At 41.6% G+C, this 21,545-nt stretch overlaps 1 protein-coding gene across 1 annotated transcript; it reads left to right on the plus strand.

Moving 5' to 3' along the window:
- The first annotated feature begins 524 nt into the window (after positions 1–524).
- On the plus strand, positions 525–1,616 carry LOC103672864 (melanoma-associated antigen 10-like). Its single transcript, XM_008701563.1, has one exon. The coding sequence runs from the start codon at positions 525–527 to the stop codon at positions 1,614–1,616; it is 1,092 nt and encodes a 363-aa protein (XP_008699785.1).
- The last annotated feature ends 19,929 nt before the right edge of the window (positions 1,617–21,545 follow it).

A 21,545-nucleotide genomic window follows, 5' to 3' on the forward strand; every position in this document is an offset into this window, starting at 1 on the left:
AGGGGATCATCCACTGCAGAATAGTAGGGATCTCCCAGAGCCTGGCCCCTCTTCACCTGTTCAGGGCTCCAGGAACTATGAGGTGGGGTCTGGGTGTGAGGCACATGTCCTCAGGTCAGCAGAGCAGAGGAGGCCCAGGCAGTGCAAGGAGCCAAGGTGAGGTACACACCTTGAATGTCTACTAAGGACTCCACCCATGTCAGAACAGAAGGGACCCCACAGTGCCCAACTTCACCTGTCTACAGTCACCTCTGGAAGCCTTGAGCTGTGCTGGCTGGCTGCACCCTGAAGAGCTTTCTCATATCCTCCTAGAGGTTTCTCGGAAACCGTCCAGGAAGACAGAAGCTCTGTGAGGCCCTAGAGCACCCCCCGAAGAGCCTGTAAGTTGGCCTTTGTCAGAGCTGCCAAGGGTGTGTTTCTCTGCTGAGATCGCTAACCCTCTTCCTCCCTCCCACAGGCCTGTGGTTCCCCATCTCCCACTGTCTTGCTCATACTTCTACTTGCTACTGCCAACAAGAGTCATCATGCCTCGCTCTCCAAAACGTCTACGCCTCACATTTGAGCCAGACTTTCAAACCCAAAGTGAGATACAAGGCCTAGAAGTGGCAGATGTTCTCATAGCTGAGGACGAGGACGACACTTCCTCTGTTTCCTCTTGCTCTTTCAACTTCTCCTACCCCTCCACCTCCTCCTCCCCGCCTTCCTCTCCTGTGATCCCAGTCTCCCCAGAAGAGGAGGAGGAGGAAGGGGAGCCTGCTGCAACACTGAGTCCTCCCCAGAGTCCTCAGAGCTCCCACTCCTTCTCTGCGTCATGGAGCACATCAGAGGGAGTCTCCAACAGCCAAGAAGAAGAGGATATAAGTTCCCTGCAGACCTTAATAGACACTGAATCTTTGCCCAGAGACCCACTACATGAGAAGGTGGCTGATTTGGTGCATTTCATGGTCCTCAAGTATCGATTGAAGGAGCCCATCACAGAGGCAGAAATGCTGCAGGTTGTCATCAAAAGGTACAAGAAACAATTCCCTGTGATCTTCAAGAAAGCTTCTAAGTGTTTGGAGGTGATCTCTGGCATTGATGTGAAGGAAGTGGATCCCACCACCCACTCCTATGTCCTTGTCAATTCACTGGACCTCACCCTTGATGAGATGCTTAGCGACAACCACAGCATGCCTAAAAATGGTCTCCTGATAATCATCCTGGGTGTGATCTTCATAGAGGGCAATTGTGCCCGCGAGGAAGACATCTGGGATTTCCTGAATATGATGGGAGTGTATGCTGGGAGGGAGCATTTCATTTATGGGGAGCCCAGGAAGCTCATCACCAGAGATTGGGTGCAGGAGAATTACCTGGAGTACCGGCAGGTGCCTAACAGTGATCCTCCACGCTATGAATTCCTGTGGGGTCCCAGGGCTTATGCTGAAACCAGTAAGATGAAAGTTCTGGAGTTTTTGGCTAAGATCAAAGGGACCGACCCCATTTCCTTCTCATGCTGGTATGAGGAGGCTTTAAGAGATGAGGAAGGGAGAGCCCAGCCCAGAATTCATTCTGTGGATAATACTAATGCCATGTTCGTTGCACAGCATTGGCCAGCAGCTTCTCCGGGCCCCAACTGAAGAGTGAGCCCAAATATTCACTCCGTATTTGAAGAGGGCAGTCCTGGCTCTGAGTAGAGGAGGGTCAGGGTCAGGGTCAGGCTAGGGAGAACACTGTACAATTTTGTGTTCCTGTATATGGATGATTTGGAAGTTTATCTTTTTTTTCCTTTTGGTATTCTTCAAATGCTGTTTTTTTTAATAGAAGTTTTATTAGCTTTAGAATCTAAGTATATAAATGAATTTGTTACACATCTATTGCTGTTTATCAGATTTAAGAATATGAGTTTTGATATTTTATAAAACAAACTGGGGAACCTTCCCTCTTATTTTGTGATCTGGAACAAGATAATATGATACTGGAATAGGAATTTCCTTGGAAATGTGAAAGAAAATGGAGAAAAAAATGTAAAAGGTGGTTAATTTTTGGATTCCCTTAACCACTTTAGTTTATTGTTATGTAAAATTAAAAGATACATACCTAGATTTGCTTGGCTTACTGAAGAAAGTAGGCATAATCTTAATAAATCTTATTTTAAAAAACCCTGCCTACTGACTCATTTATTTGTCAAATATTAATTGGATATTTTCTCCGTGGAAAGCACTGTGTTAATAGTGGAAATACTAGGATAAACAAGACACACCCCTAATCGTAAAATGGTAGGTGCTAGGAGCAGCAATCAGGAAGATGGTGAGATGTCTCCTAATACCTAAAGAACAAGTAAAAACAAGGAGTGACAAGGTGGATCTCCAGATTTGAGCAGTCAAGTAGAAATGCCCAAGGCTGAGGCAGTTTACGGCTTTGGGAAACTGCAATACCTGCTGTGGGTGATAGCAGGGGCCGGACTGTCAGGTGGTGTGTTCTAGAAGTGACAGAAAAGCCTGGAATAGAAAACTGCTTAGTAGTTCCTTTTGTATCATGGATAAGCTAGAGAAATCTCCACCTGGAACAAGTATGGATGATATCCTGAACTTTTGTCTCAGTGCAGTTAACACAGTGCACTTAACTAGGTGTTCTATATACATCAACTGCAATGATTTCTTGAGAATAGAGTGATATTCCCTTGAGGTGGTATCCAGAAGCCACTAAGCTAGCCCTTCCCTAGCCAGAGAGAGCCAGAGCCCACTCCATTAAAATAACATTAAAGGTAGGTTATCTTGAGTGTAATTTGGCTAAATCTAAGCAGATCTAGGTTTTGGTGGGAGTGAAATGCATGGAAATAGTGTTTTGGGTGGATGAACAGCTAGGAGGGAAGGAAGGAGTTGGTCTTTGACTCAAATTTTCAGAACCTTTGAGTTATATCAGCTGAGAAAGACTAACTCATAGCCAAATTATATATCCTCTAAGAGGGAAAATTTAATGAATTTTATTCATGAAGCAACGTTTTTGCCTAATCTTACATTCTGACTCTTATTGAGCTACATATTATCTGCGATGTCCTGGATGAACACAAAATCCCAGAGGAGAGGGCAGTAGGGTCTGGGGACAAAATAATATTAGAAATAACTGTGACTTACTAAAGATCTGATAAATGCCAGGCACTGTACCAGATACTTTACATGCATAGCAGTCTTAGAAGACAGGGTTCATCAAACCCATTTTACAGATGATGAATCTAAGACTCATAGCGATTGGTAATTTCCCCAAGATTATACTGCTAGTAAGTGATGGGACTGGGACTAGAACCCTGATCTGGGGGCGCCTGGGTGGCTCAGTCGTTAAGCGTCTGCCTTCAGCTCAGGGCGTGATCCCAGTGACCTGGGATCGAGCCCTGCATCGGGCTCCCTGCTCTGCTGGGAACCTGCTTCTTCCTCTCCCACTCTCCCTGCTTGTGTTCCCTCACTCGCTGGCTGTGTCTCTCTGTCAAATAAATAAATAAAATCTTAAAAACAAAACAAAACAAAAACCCTGATCTGAATTCATCTAGAGCACACGTTGGTTCCACTCATAGCCTGAGGCAGGTCTTCTGTCGCAGCCAGTTTTCAGTACTCCATGTCTCTCAGGCAGCAAAAAGAAGGACCATGTGACAGGGTACTAAAAGCAGGCCCCTAAAGAAGGAAGAAGAAATGAGAATAAAACATAATTTGGGAATTGACTAAACTTTATTTATCTAGGGCCCTTCTGCTCTGAACCTTATGATAGTTAATAGCTGATTCTGCTCAGCTGCTGGCATTTGTGTCCAGTCCTAGCAATTTCCTGAATTACAGCACCTTCCCACTATCTTCCCCAGTGGGCCCTCCCGTCCAATTCTGGAACCTGGCCTACTGACCAGCTTTTCACTGTCTTCTCCTCTGAAGGCTGTGCTTTGCTCCCAGTTGAACAACCCAAAACCACTTGCTGTCCTCCAACGTAAAACATTCCTACCCCTGCAAAAGTCCCCTGCCTCTCCCAAACATCACTCTGGAGCCCTGATAGCAACAGCCCCTTGAGCTTAAAAGTTTGGTTTGGACATGTGTTGTTTAGATTGATCTGTAGTAAGATGAATGGTGACCCTTCAAAAGATATGTCCAAGGCCTAATTTCCAGTATAGATTCCCTTCTCTATCTAAAAGTAGAGCATTTCTATGAACAGTTTTGTAAGCCTAAATGGCATAACATGGAGAAGCAATTACCATTAATTTATAAGGAAAATGTTTTTAGCATTCCCAGACCCCCAAAATAACCTCTCTTAGGCTTTTCTGATACCTTAGGACACGTCTTGGTAACAGATGTACAAAATAAATCAAGATAAAGGACAGATGCTCAAAGATAACTTCAAAGGTATGGCGTCTTGATGCTGAGATGCTGAGCGTAGTTCCCGGGAGAAAGTGCTTGGTGGTGCCATCCTCTCTGCTTGGGGTGTGTGCTGCCTTTTTTTTTTTTTTTTTAAGATTTTATTTATTTATTTGACAGAGATAGAGATAGCCAGTGAGAGAGGGAACACAAGCAGGGGGAGTGGGAGAGGAAGAAGCAGGCTCCCAGCGGAGCAGGGAGCCCGATGCGGGGGCTTGATCCCAGAACCCTGGGATCGCGCCCTGGGCCAAAGGCAGAAGCTTAACAACTGAACCACCCAGGCGCCCCTGTGCTGCCTCTTTATAGAGGCACTTTATAGAGGCTGCCTCTTTATAGGGCTCACTGCAAAACAAATGCTGAACTCTGTATTTTTGTTTTTCACCTTTTTTTTCTTAAAAGCAAAAATCCTCTTGGAATTTCTTTCAGTTAGTGAAAACAGGTACTCACATAGATCTTTCATAAAAATGAAGTGGCATAATGGAAACTTTCTAAGAATGGGGCATATCTGTTTGTGTGTATGTGGCCTTATTAGGGAGTAGAGTTTTTGCAAATGTAATTACTTTAGGAATCTAGAGTTGTGATTATCTTGTATTTAGGGTGACAATGAATAGTCAATGAATAGTATAATAAGAAAATGGAGAGGGAGATTTAAACACACATAGAGACACAGAGAAGGGGATGTGAAGAATGGACTCAGAGATTGGAGTGATGCATCCGAAAGGGAAGGAATGTCAAGGATTGCTGGCAATTGCCAGAAGCTAGGAGAGAGCCATGAGATAGAGTTCTTCAAAGTGTGCAGAAGGAACCAACTTGCCGGCACCTTCATTTTGGACTGTTGGCCTCCAGAACTATGAAAGAATAAATTTCTATGGTTTTAATCCAGTTTGTGGTAATTTATTACCTAGGAAGCTAATATATGGTCATTCCCCCTGGGTATATTGAAAAAACCTGTCAGTGCTTTCCAGATGGGCTTGTGAGTAGGGTCTGATGTGACATGTAATCTACTGATTATTGGGATATAATTTTGAAGTCAGATTATTTTTGAAACCACCCTGATATTTGCAGTGGGATTTTAATGGGATGCATTTTTTTAAATTGTTCACCGAACACATACAGAGATGAATGAGTTTACCATGTGGTTAAAACCCAAAGCCTCAAAACAAAACAAAACAAAACAAGAGGAGTTGAGATGGCAGAGGCATAGGGGGACCCTAAGTTTGGTCCCTCAAATACAGCTAGTTATCACATCATTCTGAACACCCAAGAAATCAATCAGAGGAGGTCTGGGAGAACAAATACTGCAAGTCTACAAGTAGAAAAATGACCACCTTTTGGAAGGTAGGAGGTGTGGAGACTTGAATCTGGTGCAATACAGCTGTGAATATGGTGGTGGGGAGGGAACCTGCTTAAGGAGGCTACTGCAAAAAGCAGCAGAGTGCAAGACTGGAACTTTTAGAAGTCTGTTACAGTGGCACACGTGCCTGGCTTAAAGGTACTCAGGTGGCAGAGTGGGGTGGAATCCCAGGTGTGACACTATGGTTGGGATCCCCTGGGTTGGAAGAAGAACAGGTGGCACTTAAGTGCTGTACTGTTCCCAGGCATAGGAGTATGGTAGCTGGCTGAGAACAGAGAGTCTAGGTGCTGGCTTTCTGCCCTGTATTGCCATAAACTGTGAACCACTGCTGGGTTGTACAACCGCTTTCCTGGGACTGGTCAGCAAAGGCCAGAAGGGTAGTGAGACCCTCCCTGGGAGGAACCACGCAGGTCCGCACAGCGAGTCCCTAGAATTTGGAGTTTTGAAACTCAGTCGTGTACCTCAGATAAAAAAGCTCGGACCCAGGCAGGGTGAACACAGGGTTCTTTTTTTTTTTTTTTTTTTTAAGATTTTATTTATTTATGTGACAGAGAGACAGCCAGCGAGAGAGGGAACACTGCAGGGGAGTGGGAGAGGAAAAAGCAGGCTCCCAGCGGAGAAGCCCGATGTGGGGCTTGATTCTGGAATGCCGGGATCACGCCCTGAGCCGAAGGCAGATGCTTAACGACTGCGCTACCCAGGCGCCCCTGAACACAGGGTTCTGATGGGAACTGGGGAAACAAGAGTGGTTACTCTTCTGTGAGGGCTCACTGAAGAGTGGGGGGTGTGAATTTTCAGCTCCAGAGTTAGAGAGCTGGGTGCCGCCATATTCATCTGGCCCATCAGCGCTGAAAGCCTCGAGGGAGAAAACAGCGCCACCTAGTGGAGTCCAGAGCAGCTTACACCAAGCCCTGCCCCCCTGTGCCCTGGAGGCACATTTCCAATAGCACCAGTCCACCTGAGAATCAGAGCAGCAGACTCCTCCCACAGAAGACCAGCACAAATAACTAGTTCACACCAAGTTTACTGATCATACAGTGCTGCAAAGCTTCAGCTCTAGGGGAAAATAGTATCTAGCCTCCTTTGTACTTTTATTCTTTATTATTTTTCATTTATTTTCTTATTCTTTTAAAATTTTAATTACTAGTCTTTAAAACAAAGACTGTAATAAGAGATGAAGAAGGACACTATATCATAATAAAGGGGTCTATCCAACAAGAAGATCTAACAATTGTAAATATTTATGGCCCTAACTTGGGAGCAGCCAAATATATAAATCAATTAATAAAAAAACTTAAGAAACTCATTGATAATAATACAATAATAGCAGGGGACTTAACCTACTCACAGCAATGGATGGATCATTTCTAAGCAGAAGATCAACTAGGAAACAAGGGCTTTGAATGACACACTGGACCAGATGGATTTAACAGACATATTCAGAGCATTTCATCCTAAAGTAGCAGAATACACATTCTTCTCAAGTGCACATGGAACATTCTCCCGAATAGATCACATACTGGGTCACAAATCAGGACTCAACCAGTACAAAAAGACTGTGGTGGTCATACCATGATAATTTTCAGACCACAATACTACCTAGCTTGAAGTCAACCACAAGAAAAAATTTGGAAGGACCACAAATATATGGAGGCTAAAGAGCATCCTACTAAAGAATGAATGGTTAACCAGAAAATTAGAGAAGAAGTTAAAAAAATATATGGAAGCAAATGAAAGTGAAAACATGACAGTCTAAAACCTTTGGGATGCAGCAAAGGCAGTCCTAAGAGGGAAGTATATAGCAATACAGGCTTTTCTCAAGAAGCAAGAAAAGTCTCAAATACACAACTTAATCTTATACCTAAAGGAGCTGGAAAAAGAACAGCAAATAAAGCCTAAATCTAGCAGAAGAGGAGAAATAATAAAGATGAGAACAGAAATCAATGATCTAGAAATAAAAAAAAAAAGTAGAACAGATCAATGAAACCAGGACCTGGTTCTTTGAAAGAATGAACAAGATTGATAAACCCCTAACCAGACTTATGAAAAAGAAAAAACACAAATAAAATCATGAATGAAAAAGGAGAGATCATAACCAACACCACAAAAATACAAACAATTATAAGAGAATATAATGAGCAATTATTTGCCAACAAATTAGGCAATCTGGAAGAAACAGATAAATTCCTAGAAACATATAAACTATCAAAACTGAAACATGCTGGGGTGCCTGGGTGGCTCAGTTGGTTAAACGTCTGCCTTCAGCTTAGGTCACGATCCCAGGGTCCCAGGATTGAACCCCACGCTGGGCTCCCTGCTCAGAGGGGAGCCTGCTTCTCTGTCTCCCTCTGCCTGCCACTTCCCCCCGTGTGTGCTCTCTTTCTCTGTCAGATAAATAAATAAAATCTTTAAAAGAAAAATAAGAAAAAAAAAAAAAAACATAAACAGGAAGAAATAGAAAATCTGAACAGACCCATAACCAGCAAAGAAATTGAACTAGTCATCAAAAAAATCTCCCAACAAACAAGAGTCCAGGGCTGGATGGCCTCCCAGGGGAATTCTACCAAACGTTTAATGTAGAGCTAATACCTATTCTTCTCAAACTATTCCAAAAAATAGAAATGGAAGGAAAACTTCCAAACTCATTCTATGAAGCCAGCATTTCACCTTTATCTCAAAATCAGACAAAGACCCCACCAAAAAGGAGAATTACACACCAGTATCCTTGATGAACATGGATGTAAAAATTCTCACCAAGATACTAGTTAGTTGGATCCAATAGTACATTAAAAGGATTATTCACCATAACCAAGTGAGATTTATTCCTGGGCTGCAGGGGTGGTTCAACATCAGCAAATCAATTGTGATACACCACATTAATAAAAGAAAGGGTAAGAACCATATGATCCTCTCAAAAGATGCAGAAAAAAAATTTGACAAAATACAGCATCTTTTCCTGATAAAAACCCTCAACAAAGTAGGGATAACAAAGTAGGGATACATGGAACATACCTCAACATCATAAAAGCCATATATGGAAGACCCACAGCTAATACTGTTCTCAATGGGGAAAAACTGAGAGCTTTTCCCCTAAGATCAGGAACATGACAGGGATGTCCACTCTCACTGCTGTTGTTCAACATAGTACTGGAAGTCCCAGCCTAAACAATCAGGCAACAAAAAGAAATAAAAGGCATCCAAATTGGCAAAGAAGAAGTCAAACTTTCTTTCTTCACAGATAACATGATATACCATGTAGAAAACCCAAAAGACTCCACCAAAAAGTTGCTGGAACAGATACAGGAATTCAGCAAAGTCACAGGATACAAAATCAATGCACAGAAGTCTGTTGCATTTCTATATACCAACAATGAAGCAGCAGAAAGAGAAATCAAGGAATCGATCCCGTTTACAATGCACCAAAAACGGTAAGGTACCTAGGAATAAACCTAACCAAAGAAATAAAAGACCTGTTCTCTGAAAACTATAAAACACTGATAAGAAATTGAGGAAGACACAAGGAAATGGAAAGACATTCCATGCTCATGGATTGGAAGAACAAATTTTGTTAAAATGTCTATGCTACCCAAAGTTGGAAGAACAAATTTTGTTAAAATGTCTATGCTACCCAAAGCAATCTACACATTCAATGCAATCCCTATCAAAATACCACCAGCGTTTTTCAGAGCATGAACAAACATTTCTAAAATTTGTACGGAACCAGAAAAAGCCCCAACTAGCCAAAGTAATGTTGAAAAAGAAAACTAAAACTGGAGGCATCACAATTCCTGACTTCAAGCTGTATTACAAAACTGTACTCCTCAAGACAGTATGGCATGGCACAAAAACAGACACATAGATCAATGGAACAGAATAAAGAACCCAGAAATGGACTCTTAACTCTATGGTCAATGAATCCTCAACAACACAGGAAAGAATACTAATGGAAAAAAGACAGCTTCTTCAACATATGGTGTTGGGAAAATTGGACAGCCACATGCAGAAGAATGAAACAGGGCCATTTTCTTACACCATACACAAAAATAAATTCAAAATGGATGAAAGACCTCAATGTGAGGCAGGAATCCATCAAAATCCTAGAGGAGAACACAGGCATCAACCTCTTCAACCTTGGCCTCAGCAACATTTTGCTAGACACGGCTCCAGAGGCAAGGGAAACAAAAACAAAAATGAACTATTGGGACTTCAACAAGATAAAAAGCTTTTGCACAGCAAAGGAAACAATCAACAAAACTAAAAGGCAACCTATGGAAGGGGAGAAGATATTTGCAAATGATGTATCAGATAAAGGGCTAGTATCCAAGATCTATAAAGAACTTATCAAACTCAACGCTCCCCACCCAAAATCCAGTCAATGGGCAGAAGACATGAACAGACACTTCTCCAAAGAAGACAAATGTCTAACAGATATAGGAAAAAATGCTCAACATCACTCATCATCAGGGAAATGCAAATCAAAACCACAATGAGTTACCACCTCACACCAGTCAGAATGGCTAAAATTAACAACTCAGGAGACAACAGGTGTTGGTGAGGATGTGGAGAAAGGGGAACCCTCTTACACTGTTGGTGGGGATGCAAACTGGTGCAGCCACTCTGAAAAACAGTATGGCGGTCCCTCAAAAAGTTAAAAATAGAACTACCCTATTACCCAATAGTTGCACTACTAAGTATTTATCCAAAGGACACAAAAAGCTCAATTGTTAACATTACAAAGGAAAAATAAAATAAGATGAAAATAGAGAGGGAGGGGCACCTGGGTGGCTCTGTGTTTAAGCATCTGCCTTCAGCTCAGGTCATGATCCCAGGGTCCTGGGATCGAGCCCCACATCAGGCTCTCTGCTTGACGGGAAGTCTGCTTCTCCCTCTCCCACTCCCCCTTGTGTACCCTCTCTCATTGTCTCTCTCTCTGTCAAATAAATAAAATCTTAAAAAAAAAAAGAAAATAGAGAGGGAGGCAAACCATAAGAGACTCTTAACTCTAGGGAACAAATTGAGGGTTGCTGGAGGGGAGGTGGGTGGGAGGATGGGGTAACTGGGTGACAGGCACTTGATGTAATGAACACTCAGTGTTATACGCAACTGATGAATCACTAAATTCTCCTCCTGAAACTAATAATACACTATGTTAACTAATCTGAATTTAAATAAAATAAAACAAAACAAAAACAAACCAACAAATCTCAAAGCCTCCCTCATAAATGGTAGACAAGGAAAGGCCATGGAAGGCTCCGTGTAAGCAAACATCTACAGAGCCTGAATTCTTAAAATCTTTGGAGTCTTTCTAGGAGGTGAAGAATGGTTCCTTAGCAGACGTGCTAGCTCTGATTAAAAAAGAAAGAAACACTCATTGTTATGGACTATATGTTTGTGTTCTTTCCAAATTCATCTATTGAAACCACAACCCCCAATGGGGTAGTATTAGGAGGTCTTAGGGAAGTAATTAGGTTTTGATGAAGTCATGAGGGTGGAGCCTCCATGACGAGATTAGTGTCCTTATAAGAAGAGAGACTTGAGACCTCTTGGCCACGTGATGATAAAAGGAGAAAATGGCTGACTGGCTGATTCCAGACACAGAATCGGCCAGCACCCTGATCTTGGACTTTGAAGACCCTAGAACGGTGAGAAATTTCTGTTGTTTAAACCACCCAGTCTATGGAATCTTATTATAGCAGCCCAAGCTACTTACAGCAACCATCCTTCCCTGCCCTTGTCTATGTACCTGCCCCACGGGAAAATCCTGGTTTGCAGTGTGCCAAAAGGTGTTAACGAACGTACAGTTGTGCGGAAGGTAGCAGAGGCTCATAAATTAAGATTTTGACCATGCATCACAAAGAAGGAGAAAATTCTGTCTGTTGAGATTATAGAGGTTATTGCACGCCAGACACCAGCTCCTACCTTCGGACCGCCCCGAGTTCTGTCGGGAAGGGCACAGCCGCTCCCTGCATTGTTTGGCTGATCAGCACTCGAGTACTCTTGAGTACAAGGGTCCAGGGCACCCTTGCCAGTGTCCCAGGGCTGAGAGCTACCCTTGGTGCCTGCTGGAGGCTGGGATGTGTCTCCTCTGTGCCCAGTGGACCCCTCTGTCGGGGCTGGGGCTATGTGAGTGAGTGGAGGTGATGACTGATTTCTGACGGTTGAGGCAGACCAGAAACACTAGTGAGCAGGGGAAGAGAGTGTGCACCTGCGAGGGGGGTGGGACGGAGGAGCAATGCCCTGGGACTAATCACCTCAGCGACTCTGCAGGTAAATGGCTGAGTGTGGACATGCCTCGAAATAGGTCCGGGTGTTGTTTCTGGCAGGCTGCCTCCCCCAGATTCTGAGCTGCTGGCACACCAGAGGGCAGATGTCCTATGGCTATGACGGTTGGTCTACGTTGCCACCAGACAGAGGATTGGCCCAAGGTGCAGACATTTGCAGAGTGGATGGAAACCTATGGAAATGGCACTCTTCCTTATTAAACTGACTGGGGGTGAGGGGATTTGTGGGCTCCAATGCAGGAAGCATAGTGTACTACCTGTTGAGGGTATCTCCACCTTTGAGATGATGTTTGTATGTAGGGAGGAGATGTCCCAAATGACACTCGCAGTGAAAGTTTCCTGCAGGAATTCGAAAGTTATGTGAGCAGCTACAGCACGTCGGGCCCCGGGCAGGGGCCAGGCTCCACAGTTTGAATCCTCAAATGTGACCCTCTTGCATTTTGATTAATTCATTCATTATTTCATTTATTGATTCAACAAATATTTGTTGCAAACTTCATAAGTTAAAAACACCAGGTAAACAGAGCAAACGAAAATGACAAGGCACTTAATTCAGGCTGTGGGTGGGAGAAGGTGAAGAGACAGATTTTAGGGTAATCCTGTGAAGGGGCGGTGGGGAGTCTATAATGTTTCGGAGCTCTGAAGCTTGTTGACTCGGTAGAAGCTGTTCCTCCTACCTGAGATCGAGGAGAGAGGAAAGTTTGTGGTGATTGGAGGGGGGGTAAAAATGCGAAAGGGCGTGGCAGCTGAGGTAAGTGTGGGTCACGGCGATGGTGAGGTTGAGAGGGCTGTCCGGGTGAAGCTGTCCAGTGGGCAAGAGGAAACATGGGTTGGACTATCAGGAGAGGGACTTGGGCTGGAGACTAGATTAGGCCACATCAGTAGGATCGCATAGCAACTAAAATCAAAGTTTAGTATATGCAGGGAAGACTTGAAAGGGAAAAAGTACTCACCCAGTTTAAGGAAACAGGAAAGCATTTTCTGGTGGATTTCTGGGTTAGTACTTTTAAAAATATGTATAACTATATATACTTATGTATATACATATATATATACTTTCATGTGTAACTATATATACTTACGTATATACGTTTGTATATGACATACACATACATATAAAATATATGCACATATGTATGTATATATATGCTTGTGTATTTGTGGTTTATATTATATATGCAGTGATATGAGTTTGCAGTCACACATCTGCTATTTCAGGTCACTTTTAAGGCTCTGTTCTTTTTTTTTTTTAAGATTTTATTTATTTATTTATTTATTTATTTATTTATTTATTTATTTATTTAACAGAGAGAGAGACAGCCAGCGAGAGAGGGAACACAGGCAGGGGGAGTGGGAGAGGAAGAAGCAGGGTCCTGGTGGAGAAGCCTGATGTGGGGCTCGATCCCAGAACGCTGGGATCACGCCCTGAGCCAAAGGCAGACGCTTAATGACTGAGCCACCCAGGCGCCCCTAAGGCTCTGTTCTTGGCACTGTTTGAGCAAGTTTAAGCTTACACACACCAATACCCAGACACTCCTCTAATCAAGTGTGTCTGTTTTAGGAAGCTAGCAGCTCTGCAGTAACTGGAGTATTGCAAACAGAGCAAGGGACTGGAAGTTGATGTTGGGTCAGGGTTTCTGGAGGCATTTCTCCGTGAGCCATTCTATACCTAACTGGTGGACAGTGGTCATCAAAATTTTAGACATGGGAATTCTCATTGCAACTGAAGCCCTCTACGGAAGTCCAATCCACAAATACAAGTGTTTTAATCATCTATTCTCCCTTTTGGTGAGTGAGGGACTCCTGCCTTAGGTCTATGGGGACGGTTGAGCATATGACATCTGACAGTATGATGAGATTGACAGTTTATTAATTACATGTACTTACAGATCAGGGGAGGAGGACTACAGCATGCCATGCAGGGCCACACAGGGGTTGCTCTCGGGTACAGTGAACAGCCCAGACTGTGGGAGGTAGATGGACTTTGAAGAATCAAGACAATGGGATGACCCCTGGTTCCCACAGCAGGATGTGATTGGCTTGCTTGAATAGTTTTGCAGGCTGGCAGGAACTGAAACCTACTCAAGAGTAAGTAAGAACTGAGCCTGGTTCTCTTCGTAAGGAGGATTATTTGCAAGAGCAGAGCGGAGAGGGGAACTGGAAGTTAGATTATTCAAATCCCTCCCAATTTCCCATGTGTCAAGGCAGCACATAATACTGAGCCTTAATTTTAGGTCTTAACACTACAATGACCAGGCATGTGGGTGGCTCAGTTGGTAAAGCGTCTGCCTTTGATTCAGGTCATGATCTCAGGGTCCTGGGACGACAGGCTCCCTGCTCAGCTCCCTCTCCCTCTGCCCCTCTCTCTGCTCATGCTCTCTGTCTTTTTCAAATAAATAAATAAAATCTTAAAAAGAAAACAAAACACCACAATAAGGAACGCAGAGCAGTGTGACGAAAGTGAGGACTATAATCCTGGAGTCTGGCCCACCCAGCACCCTTCCCTCTTCCTTGGGGACAGTGGCCCTGTGACCCAACCACAGAACTCTAGGTTCCCTCTGAGCACTACGGGGAAAGCCCTGTGCTAGAAGCCCCTTCCCGGGCCCTGGACTGTCGCACCCCTCACAGGCATGAATCTGTGCGGACTCCATTCGGCCCCATGCACCGAATCCCAGTTTTGCTGCCTGGCTCTCCAGCATCGCCGACAACTTGTGAGCCCCGATTTCTGCGTCTCCAGCCTACCTTACCACCCCATTTCTCGTTCCCAACTCCTCACTGCCCCACCCCTGACCTAGACACACTCTAGCACACGCTGTCCTACCCGCTCATCCAGTCTCGATTTTCAGCATGGGACCGGCTGTCTTCCCTGTAACCCACTACCCCCCTTAGGATTCATGGATTTTTCACAGGCTCTTCCTTTCTGCTGATGCCAGTCCTTGTCCCTCCCTCCCTCCCTCCCTCCCTCCCTCCCTCCCTCCCTTCCCTCCTAGCTTTGCTTCGAACTCTCTTCTGCAAACAGGCCCCAACTAGTGCCTTTCCCTGGTAGCTTCCCAGCACCAAATAACATGGAGGGCCTCCCCTGACTTTATACCCACGCTTCCTTCTTTTGAAAGTATTTTCAGTTCATGTTCCAGCCCCTCAACAAGAGCAGGGAATTTTGCTCATTCTACTTTCATCTGTCACCTCTGCTCCCCCGACATGGCCCACAGTCCCCTTGACTGATGCTCAGGTTGCCTAATCTCAACAAAATCGATAGAAAATGTGTAGCTTGATACCCTTTAAGAACACAAGGTGAAGTGATTCCTTGAGTTCTTTATTCAAGGAACTGAGAAAAATAATTTTTCTGGGGTTTACAACATTCCCTCTAGTCACATTGTGTTCACACTTTAAATGACGAATGTCTTTGAAATGCCTGCCATGTGTGGGCTCACCTGGTCCCACACCTGTGCCAGGGCCTTTATGTACAAAGAAGAGAACAGCCAGCTTTATCCATTGTCTCTCGGAATAGTCAGACACACAAAAACCAACAGTATAAACTTGTCCCTTCTCCGCTTTGTCTACGGTTGTCATACATTTTACTTTTATGTATGTTATACACCACTCCATACACTGCCATTCATTTTACTTTAAACTATCAATTATCTTTTATTAAAGACATTTACACAGTATGGAAAATAGCTCATATTTATTCAGTTATATCATACCATGTAGTTGCAATTTCCACGTAGTTGCCCTTCATTCCTTTGTAGACCCAGATTTTTAAACAATATTTTATTTATTTATGTGTGTGAGAGAGAGAGAGAGAGAGCGCACAAGCAGGGGGAGCTGCAGGCAGAGGGAGAAGCAGGCTCCCCGCTGAGCAAGGAGCCCGATGCAGGACTCGATCCCAGGACCCTGGAATCATGATCTGAGCCAAAGGCAGATGCTTAACTGACTGAGCCACCCAGGCGCCTCTGTAGACCCAGATTTCTACCTGGTATCATTTTCTGTCTGCTTGGAGGACTTTCCCCAACATTTCTCATAATGCACATCTGTTGGTAACATATGATTTCAGGTTTTATAGTTCCGAAAAGATCTACTTCACTTTTGTTTTTGAAATATATTTTAACTGGGTATAGAAATCTAGGTAGATTTTTTTTTCCTTTTAGTACTTTAAAGATATCGTTCCACTTTCTTTGGCTTCCTTTTTTGTGTGTATGGTAAAATTCACATAATGAAACTAATCATTTTAATAGTTTTAAAGTGTACATGTCAGTGGCACTTAAGTACAATCATCACTACTATCTATTTTTAGAACTTCTTCATGATCCCACACAGAAATCCCATCCTCATGAAGCAATTGCTTCCAATTCCTTCCCTCCCCCAGCCCCTGGCAAGCACTAATCTGCTATCTGTCCTAATGGGTTTTCTTACTCCGGACATCTCATACAAATTGAATCATACACTATTTGATCTTTTGTGTCTGGGATATCATTGTTTTCACAAAAAAAGACTGTCATCTTTGTTCTTTTGTAGGTAAAGTGGGTCCCTCTTGCACTACTCCCTAAAGGATTTTCTTTTTAGCACTAGTTTTAAGCAATTTGATTATTATGTGAATTGGCATGGTTTTCTTCTTTTTTTTTCTATTTTTTCAACTTTATTGAAGTAAAATTGACAAAATTGTAAGATATTTAATGTGTACATCATGATGATTTGATAAATGTAAAAGTTATGAAAGGATTCCAGCTTTCTTGTTTGGGGGATTCTTTTAGCTTCTTGGATCTGTGTCATTATAATTTTCATAAAATTTGATAAGTTTTCATTCATATATTCAAGTATTTTTTCTATCCTCACCCCTATTCCTCTTTTGGGATCTCCAAATGTATGTAGCTAGACCATGGAAGTTTTACCTTACTGAGTGATGGGTATTTTTGTATCTCTATAAATAATTATCCTTGAGCTTTGTTCTAAAACGCAGTTAAATTACTTGGAAATAGCATGATCCTTTGGGTTGTATTTGTTTCCTAGGGCTGCCACTACGAAGTACCACAACCTGGGTGGCTTAAAACAACAGAAATTTATTGTCTTACAGTTCTGGAGGCTAGAAGTCTGAAATTAAGCCGTCAGCAGGGTGGGTTCCTTCTGAGAGTTCTGAGGGTGAATCTGTTCGGTGGCTCTCTCCTATCTTCTGGTGACAGCCAGCAATCCTTGGTGTCCTTTGCTGGTAAGTGCATCACTCCAGTTCCTGTCTCCATCTTCCCATGGTGTTCTCCCATTGTGTCTCTTCTTCTCCTCTTGGAAGGACATCAGTCTTACGCAACTCGTGCCACCCCACTTCAGTATGACCTCATCTTGACTCAATTAATTACACCTGTGAAGACTCTATTTCCAATAAGGTCACATTTGCCAATAATGGTGGTTAGTATTTGAACCTATCCTTTTAAGGGACACAATTCAACCCACAACACAGGTCTAGTTTTTAAACTTAGCTAGGAAAGATCAGAGTAGTGTTTAATTTATAGTTAATATTGCCAATATTGCCTCATTCCTAAGGCAAAAACCCTTTGAATATTCTGATCAATGTTCTACGAATTATTCCTTTTACCACTCTGATGGGAACAAGAACAATTCCTAGCCCTGTGTGAGCTCTGGAGTTTTCTCTCTGTTCATCTCTCTCCTCTCTGGTATTCTGTCCTTCAAATTCTGGCCTCCCTGGACTCCTCGGACACCCAGTTCCATCTCTTCAACTCAAGGTGACTGCCAGGCTCCCCCTCTTTGCACCGTGACCTGCATCTCTCTCCAGACAATAAGCTGTAGCAATTGTCAGCCTCACTTCATTTGTTTCCATCTCTGAGATCATGGTCCTTTGTTGCCCAATATCCAATAAATCGAAAATCATTGTTTCATCTGTGTTACCATTTTTTAGCTGTTTCAGATAAGAATATCAATTGGTCTCTGTTATTCAATCTTGGGCAGAAAGAGAAGTCCTATAATAGAAATTTAAAGCCTAAAATATCTGGCATGATGAACATCCTAACAATTCAAACTTACTTAAATTAAAACCAAGATTGAAAGGCTATTTATATAGACATACTTACAAACAATGGGAGAATGCAGAGCAACTAGCAACAATGTTTTCCTTTTGCTACTGAAATTATAAGTGATATATTTATTTTCTTATTGATGGCTTCAATATTTTCCAACACTTCTGAGCACATAAAAATTACTTTCATAATCATAAAATATAAATCTTTTAAAATGTGATATAGACTACCAGAAATAAACACATATTCTTTACATGTTCAGTTTTTTGTTTGTTTGGATTTTTTTTGTTTTTTGTTTGCAGTATTGATCATACTCTTGCTGGATTCTATTCAGCCTCTGGCATACTTACCACTTGCATAATTAGAAAGAAAAAAACTCTGAAGTCCAATGAGTACACAATGTGAGTCATCCAATTTCCCTCACACTTTCAAGTATAACAATACACAGGTAATAATCTGTCTGGTTCTTTAAGCTTTCCTTCCAGAAAAAGTATTAGCTTATATTTTAAAAAGGAAAATTATATTTATATATAAATAATATTCTCCATGACATGATTGGATTCAATATTGATATGAAGGACTGCATGTAGGCAATATTGGTAGGAGGAATTATAATAATCATAGTAATGATTATGAATGTCATTTATATGTATCTTGTTAATGATTATAATAAACAAATTATGTTATTTGGAAATATATTCTTCAGTCATAACTACCATAAAGTCCAAGTCATGCCTGAAAATGTATTTTTATTTAAACATTTCCTGATTTTCATAAGATTTACATAAGAACAATCACCATATTCCTTCAGACTATTATTCAACAAAATTACTTACGCTAACACATGGCTACCTTTCACAAAGTAAATTTGATGAAAAAGAACTATGATTCCTGGTTTTGTGAATATTTCTCTATTGGAGAGATTATTTGCTTGGTTGTTAGCTATATAGTTTTGCATTTACCATTCTTCCATTTTAATAATTCCATGTACACATTGTCCTAACAAAATTATTAATGTTTTCTTTCACATTGATATATTTTTTTGTGCCTCAGAAATGTTCTCACCACTGTATTATTTGTTTTTTATTCTTTTCTTTTCTATTTTAGAAGAACCACACATCCTCTTTCCTCTTGTGAGCATTTTTCTTTCTTTATATTTTGGCGCCTGGCCCTCTTTCTGACGCTCATCAATCCCTGAGTTCTACCAAATGATTCTGATATAAAGGTGTTTCTACAGATATTCAGTTGTAAAATATGTGCACATTATTAATTTTTTCACCAGAATAAACTTTTAATATTTTTATTTTTTCTTTTTAAAATATGGATTTGTATTTTCTAAAAACAATGGAGTGATAAAGTATGTAACTTGTTGAGGCTGGCTTTTCCCACTCAGTAAAATACTTTCGAGAATCATTCAATTGGTTTTGTGTATCAGTGGTTCATTCCTTCTTATTGCTGAGCAGTATTGCCTTATGTGGATGCACCATAGTTTGTTTATCCATGCACCTGTAGAAGGATATATTTGGGTTGTTTCCAGGCTTTGGAAAACACAAACAGAGGTATTATAAACATTCATGTATAGGTTTTGTTTGAACCTAACTCTTTTTTTCTCCCAAGAATGGGATTTCTGAATCATACGGTAAATGTGAGTTTATAAGAAATTACCAAATCATTTTCTACAATGGCTATACCATTCTACATTCCCACGAGTAATGTATGAAAGTTTAAGTTATTCTTCATGCCTGATAGCACTATAGCACTTAGTAATGTACATATATATAGTTAAAATTTTAGTTATTTTCAAGTTATTTAGTTATTTCAAATATTAATTATATTTCAAAATTTTAGTTATATCATGGTATAAAATTGGGGTTTTATTTTTTATTTTTTTTAAAAGATTTTATTTATTTATTTGACAGAGATAGAGACAGCCAGCGAGAGAGGGAACACAAGCAGGGGGAGTGGGAGAGGAAGAAACAGGCTCATAGCGGAGGATCCTGATGTGGGGCTCGATCCCGTAATGCCGGGATCACGCCCTGAGCCGAAGGCAGACGCTTTAACCGCTGCGCCACCCAGGCGCCCCAAATTGTGGTTTTAATTTGCATTTCTCTAATGGCTAATGATGTATAACAAGTTTTCATTTATTCATTTGCCATCCACACGTTCAGTTTAATGAAGTGTCAACTGAAGTTTTTGCCCATTTTTAAAATTGGGTTGTTTTCTAGTTTTTGAGTTTTCAGACCTCTATATATTCTTGATACCAGTCCTTTATTAGATATTTGAAAATATTTTCTTCCAGACTGTAGCTTGGTTTTTATTCTCGTAACAAGTGAGTTCCTCAGAGCAAAAATCTTAATTTTGAAGATGCCAATTTATCATTTTTTTTTCTTTTATAAGTCGTGCTTTTGGTGCCATGTTTAAGACTTCTTTTCCTAATTTTGGGTCGTGAAGACTTTCTCTGGAGCTGAGAACTGATCTTCCATTTCTAACCAGGTTGAACTGGTAGTTCTAGGACTGCCCTGCCAGGGTAACGTTGGCAGGAATTAGCAGGGAGTTAGCCTTCACATTCCCTGCCTGGCAAAGGCAGGCAACATTCTAATTCCCCTACAGGGTGGTGTAGATAGAGAGCTGATTTTCCATCTCTCACCTGGCAGGGTAGGAGGTACTCTGATTTGCCTTCAAAGGTAACATGAACAGGATGCAGGGGCTACTGACCTCTTCTCTCCTGCATGATGCTGAACTAGGCAGTGTGAAGCAGGGCTATTTGGTGCTCTACTTCCCCTCTCCCCTCCACTTTCCTTGTATAATTGGGGCCAGTGGTGAGCTGAGAACCTACCTTATCCTACAGCAATAAAATAAGACATAGAATAACTAAAACAATTTTGGAAAAAAAATAAATCAGTGTGAAGCGTTAGTTATTTTTTTCACATTTGCCAGGAAGGTGTCAGCTCAGTGAAAGGGGGAGCTGAACTTCCACTCTATCTGTCTGGAATGAGGCTGTGTAGTCAGTACCCTACTTTTGCTGGGGAGATATTGGTGGGGACCAGAGGCAAGCTGAACATGGACACTCACGGGTCCTTTCTGTACATCTCAACAGGGGAATTGCTTGCTAAAAAGAAAAAGTAATAGGATCTAGAGTTCATAATATAAGGTCCACAAGGTGCAGGATACAACTGAAAGTCACTTTTCATACCAAGAAACAAGAAAATAACAATTTGAGTGAGAAAAGAATTGGGAGATGCCAACACTTAGGTGAAAAAAATGCTAGAATATCTGACAAGGATTTTAAAGAAGGCTTCATAAAACTGGTTCAATAGGCAACTACAAATTCTCTGTAAACAAAATAAAAATAGAAGAATTCTGGGAAGAAATAGAAATTATGAAAGAAGTAGCAGATAGAAAATATAGAACTGAAGATATAATAACTGATATAAAAGTTTATCCCAGAGAAATGAAAAATGTTCATAGAAAACGGTACATGGAAGTTTATAGCAGCTTTATTAATAAAAGCCCCAAACAG

The sequence above is a fragment of the Ursus maritimus genome (assembly GCF_017311325.1).
Source record: "Ursus maritimus isolate PB19 chromosome X unlocalized genomic scaffold, ASM1731132v1 scaffold_X1, whole genome shotgun sequence".
Taxonomy (NCBI): domain Eukaryota; kingdom Metazoa; phylum Chordata; class Mammalia; order Carnivora; family Ursidae; genus Ursus; species Ursus maritimus.

What these genes read in the sequence shown, in the direction of transcription:
- LOC103672864 (XM_008701563.1), top strand. Translation starts at nt 525, where the DNA reads ATGCCTCGCTCTCCAAAACGTCTACGCCTCACATTTGAGCCAGACTTT.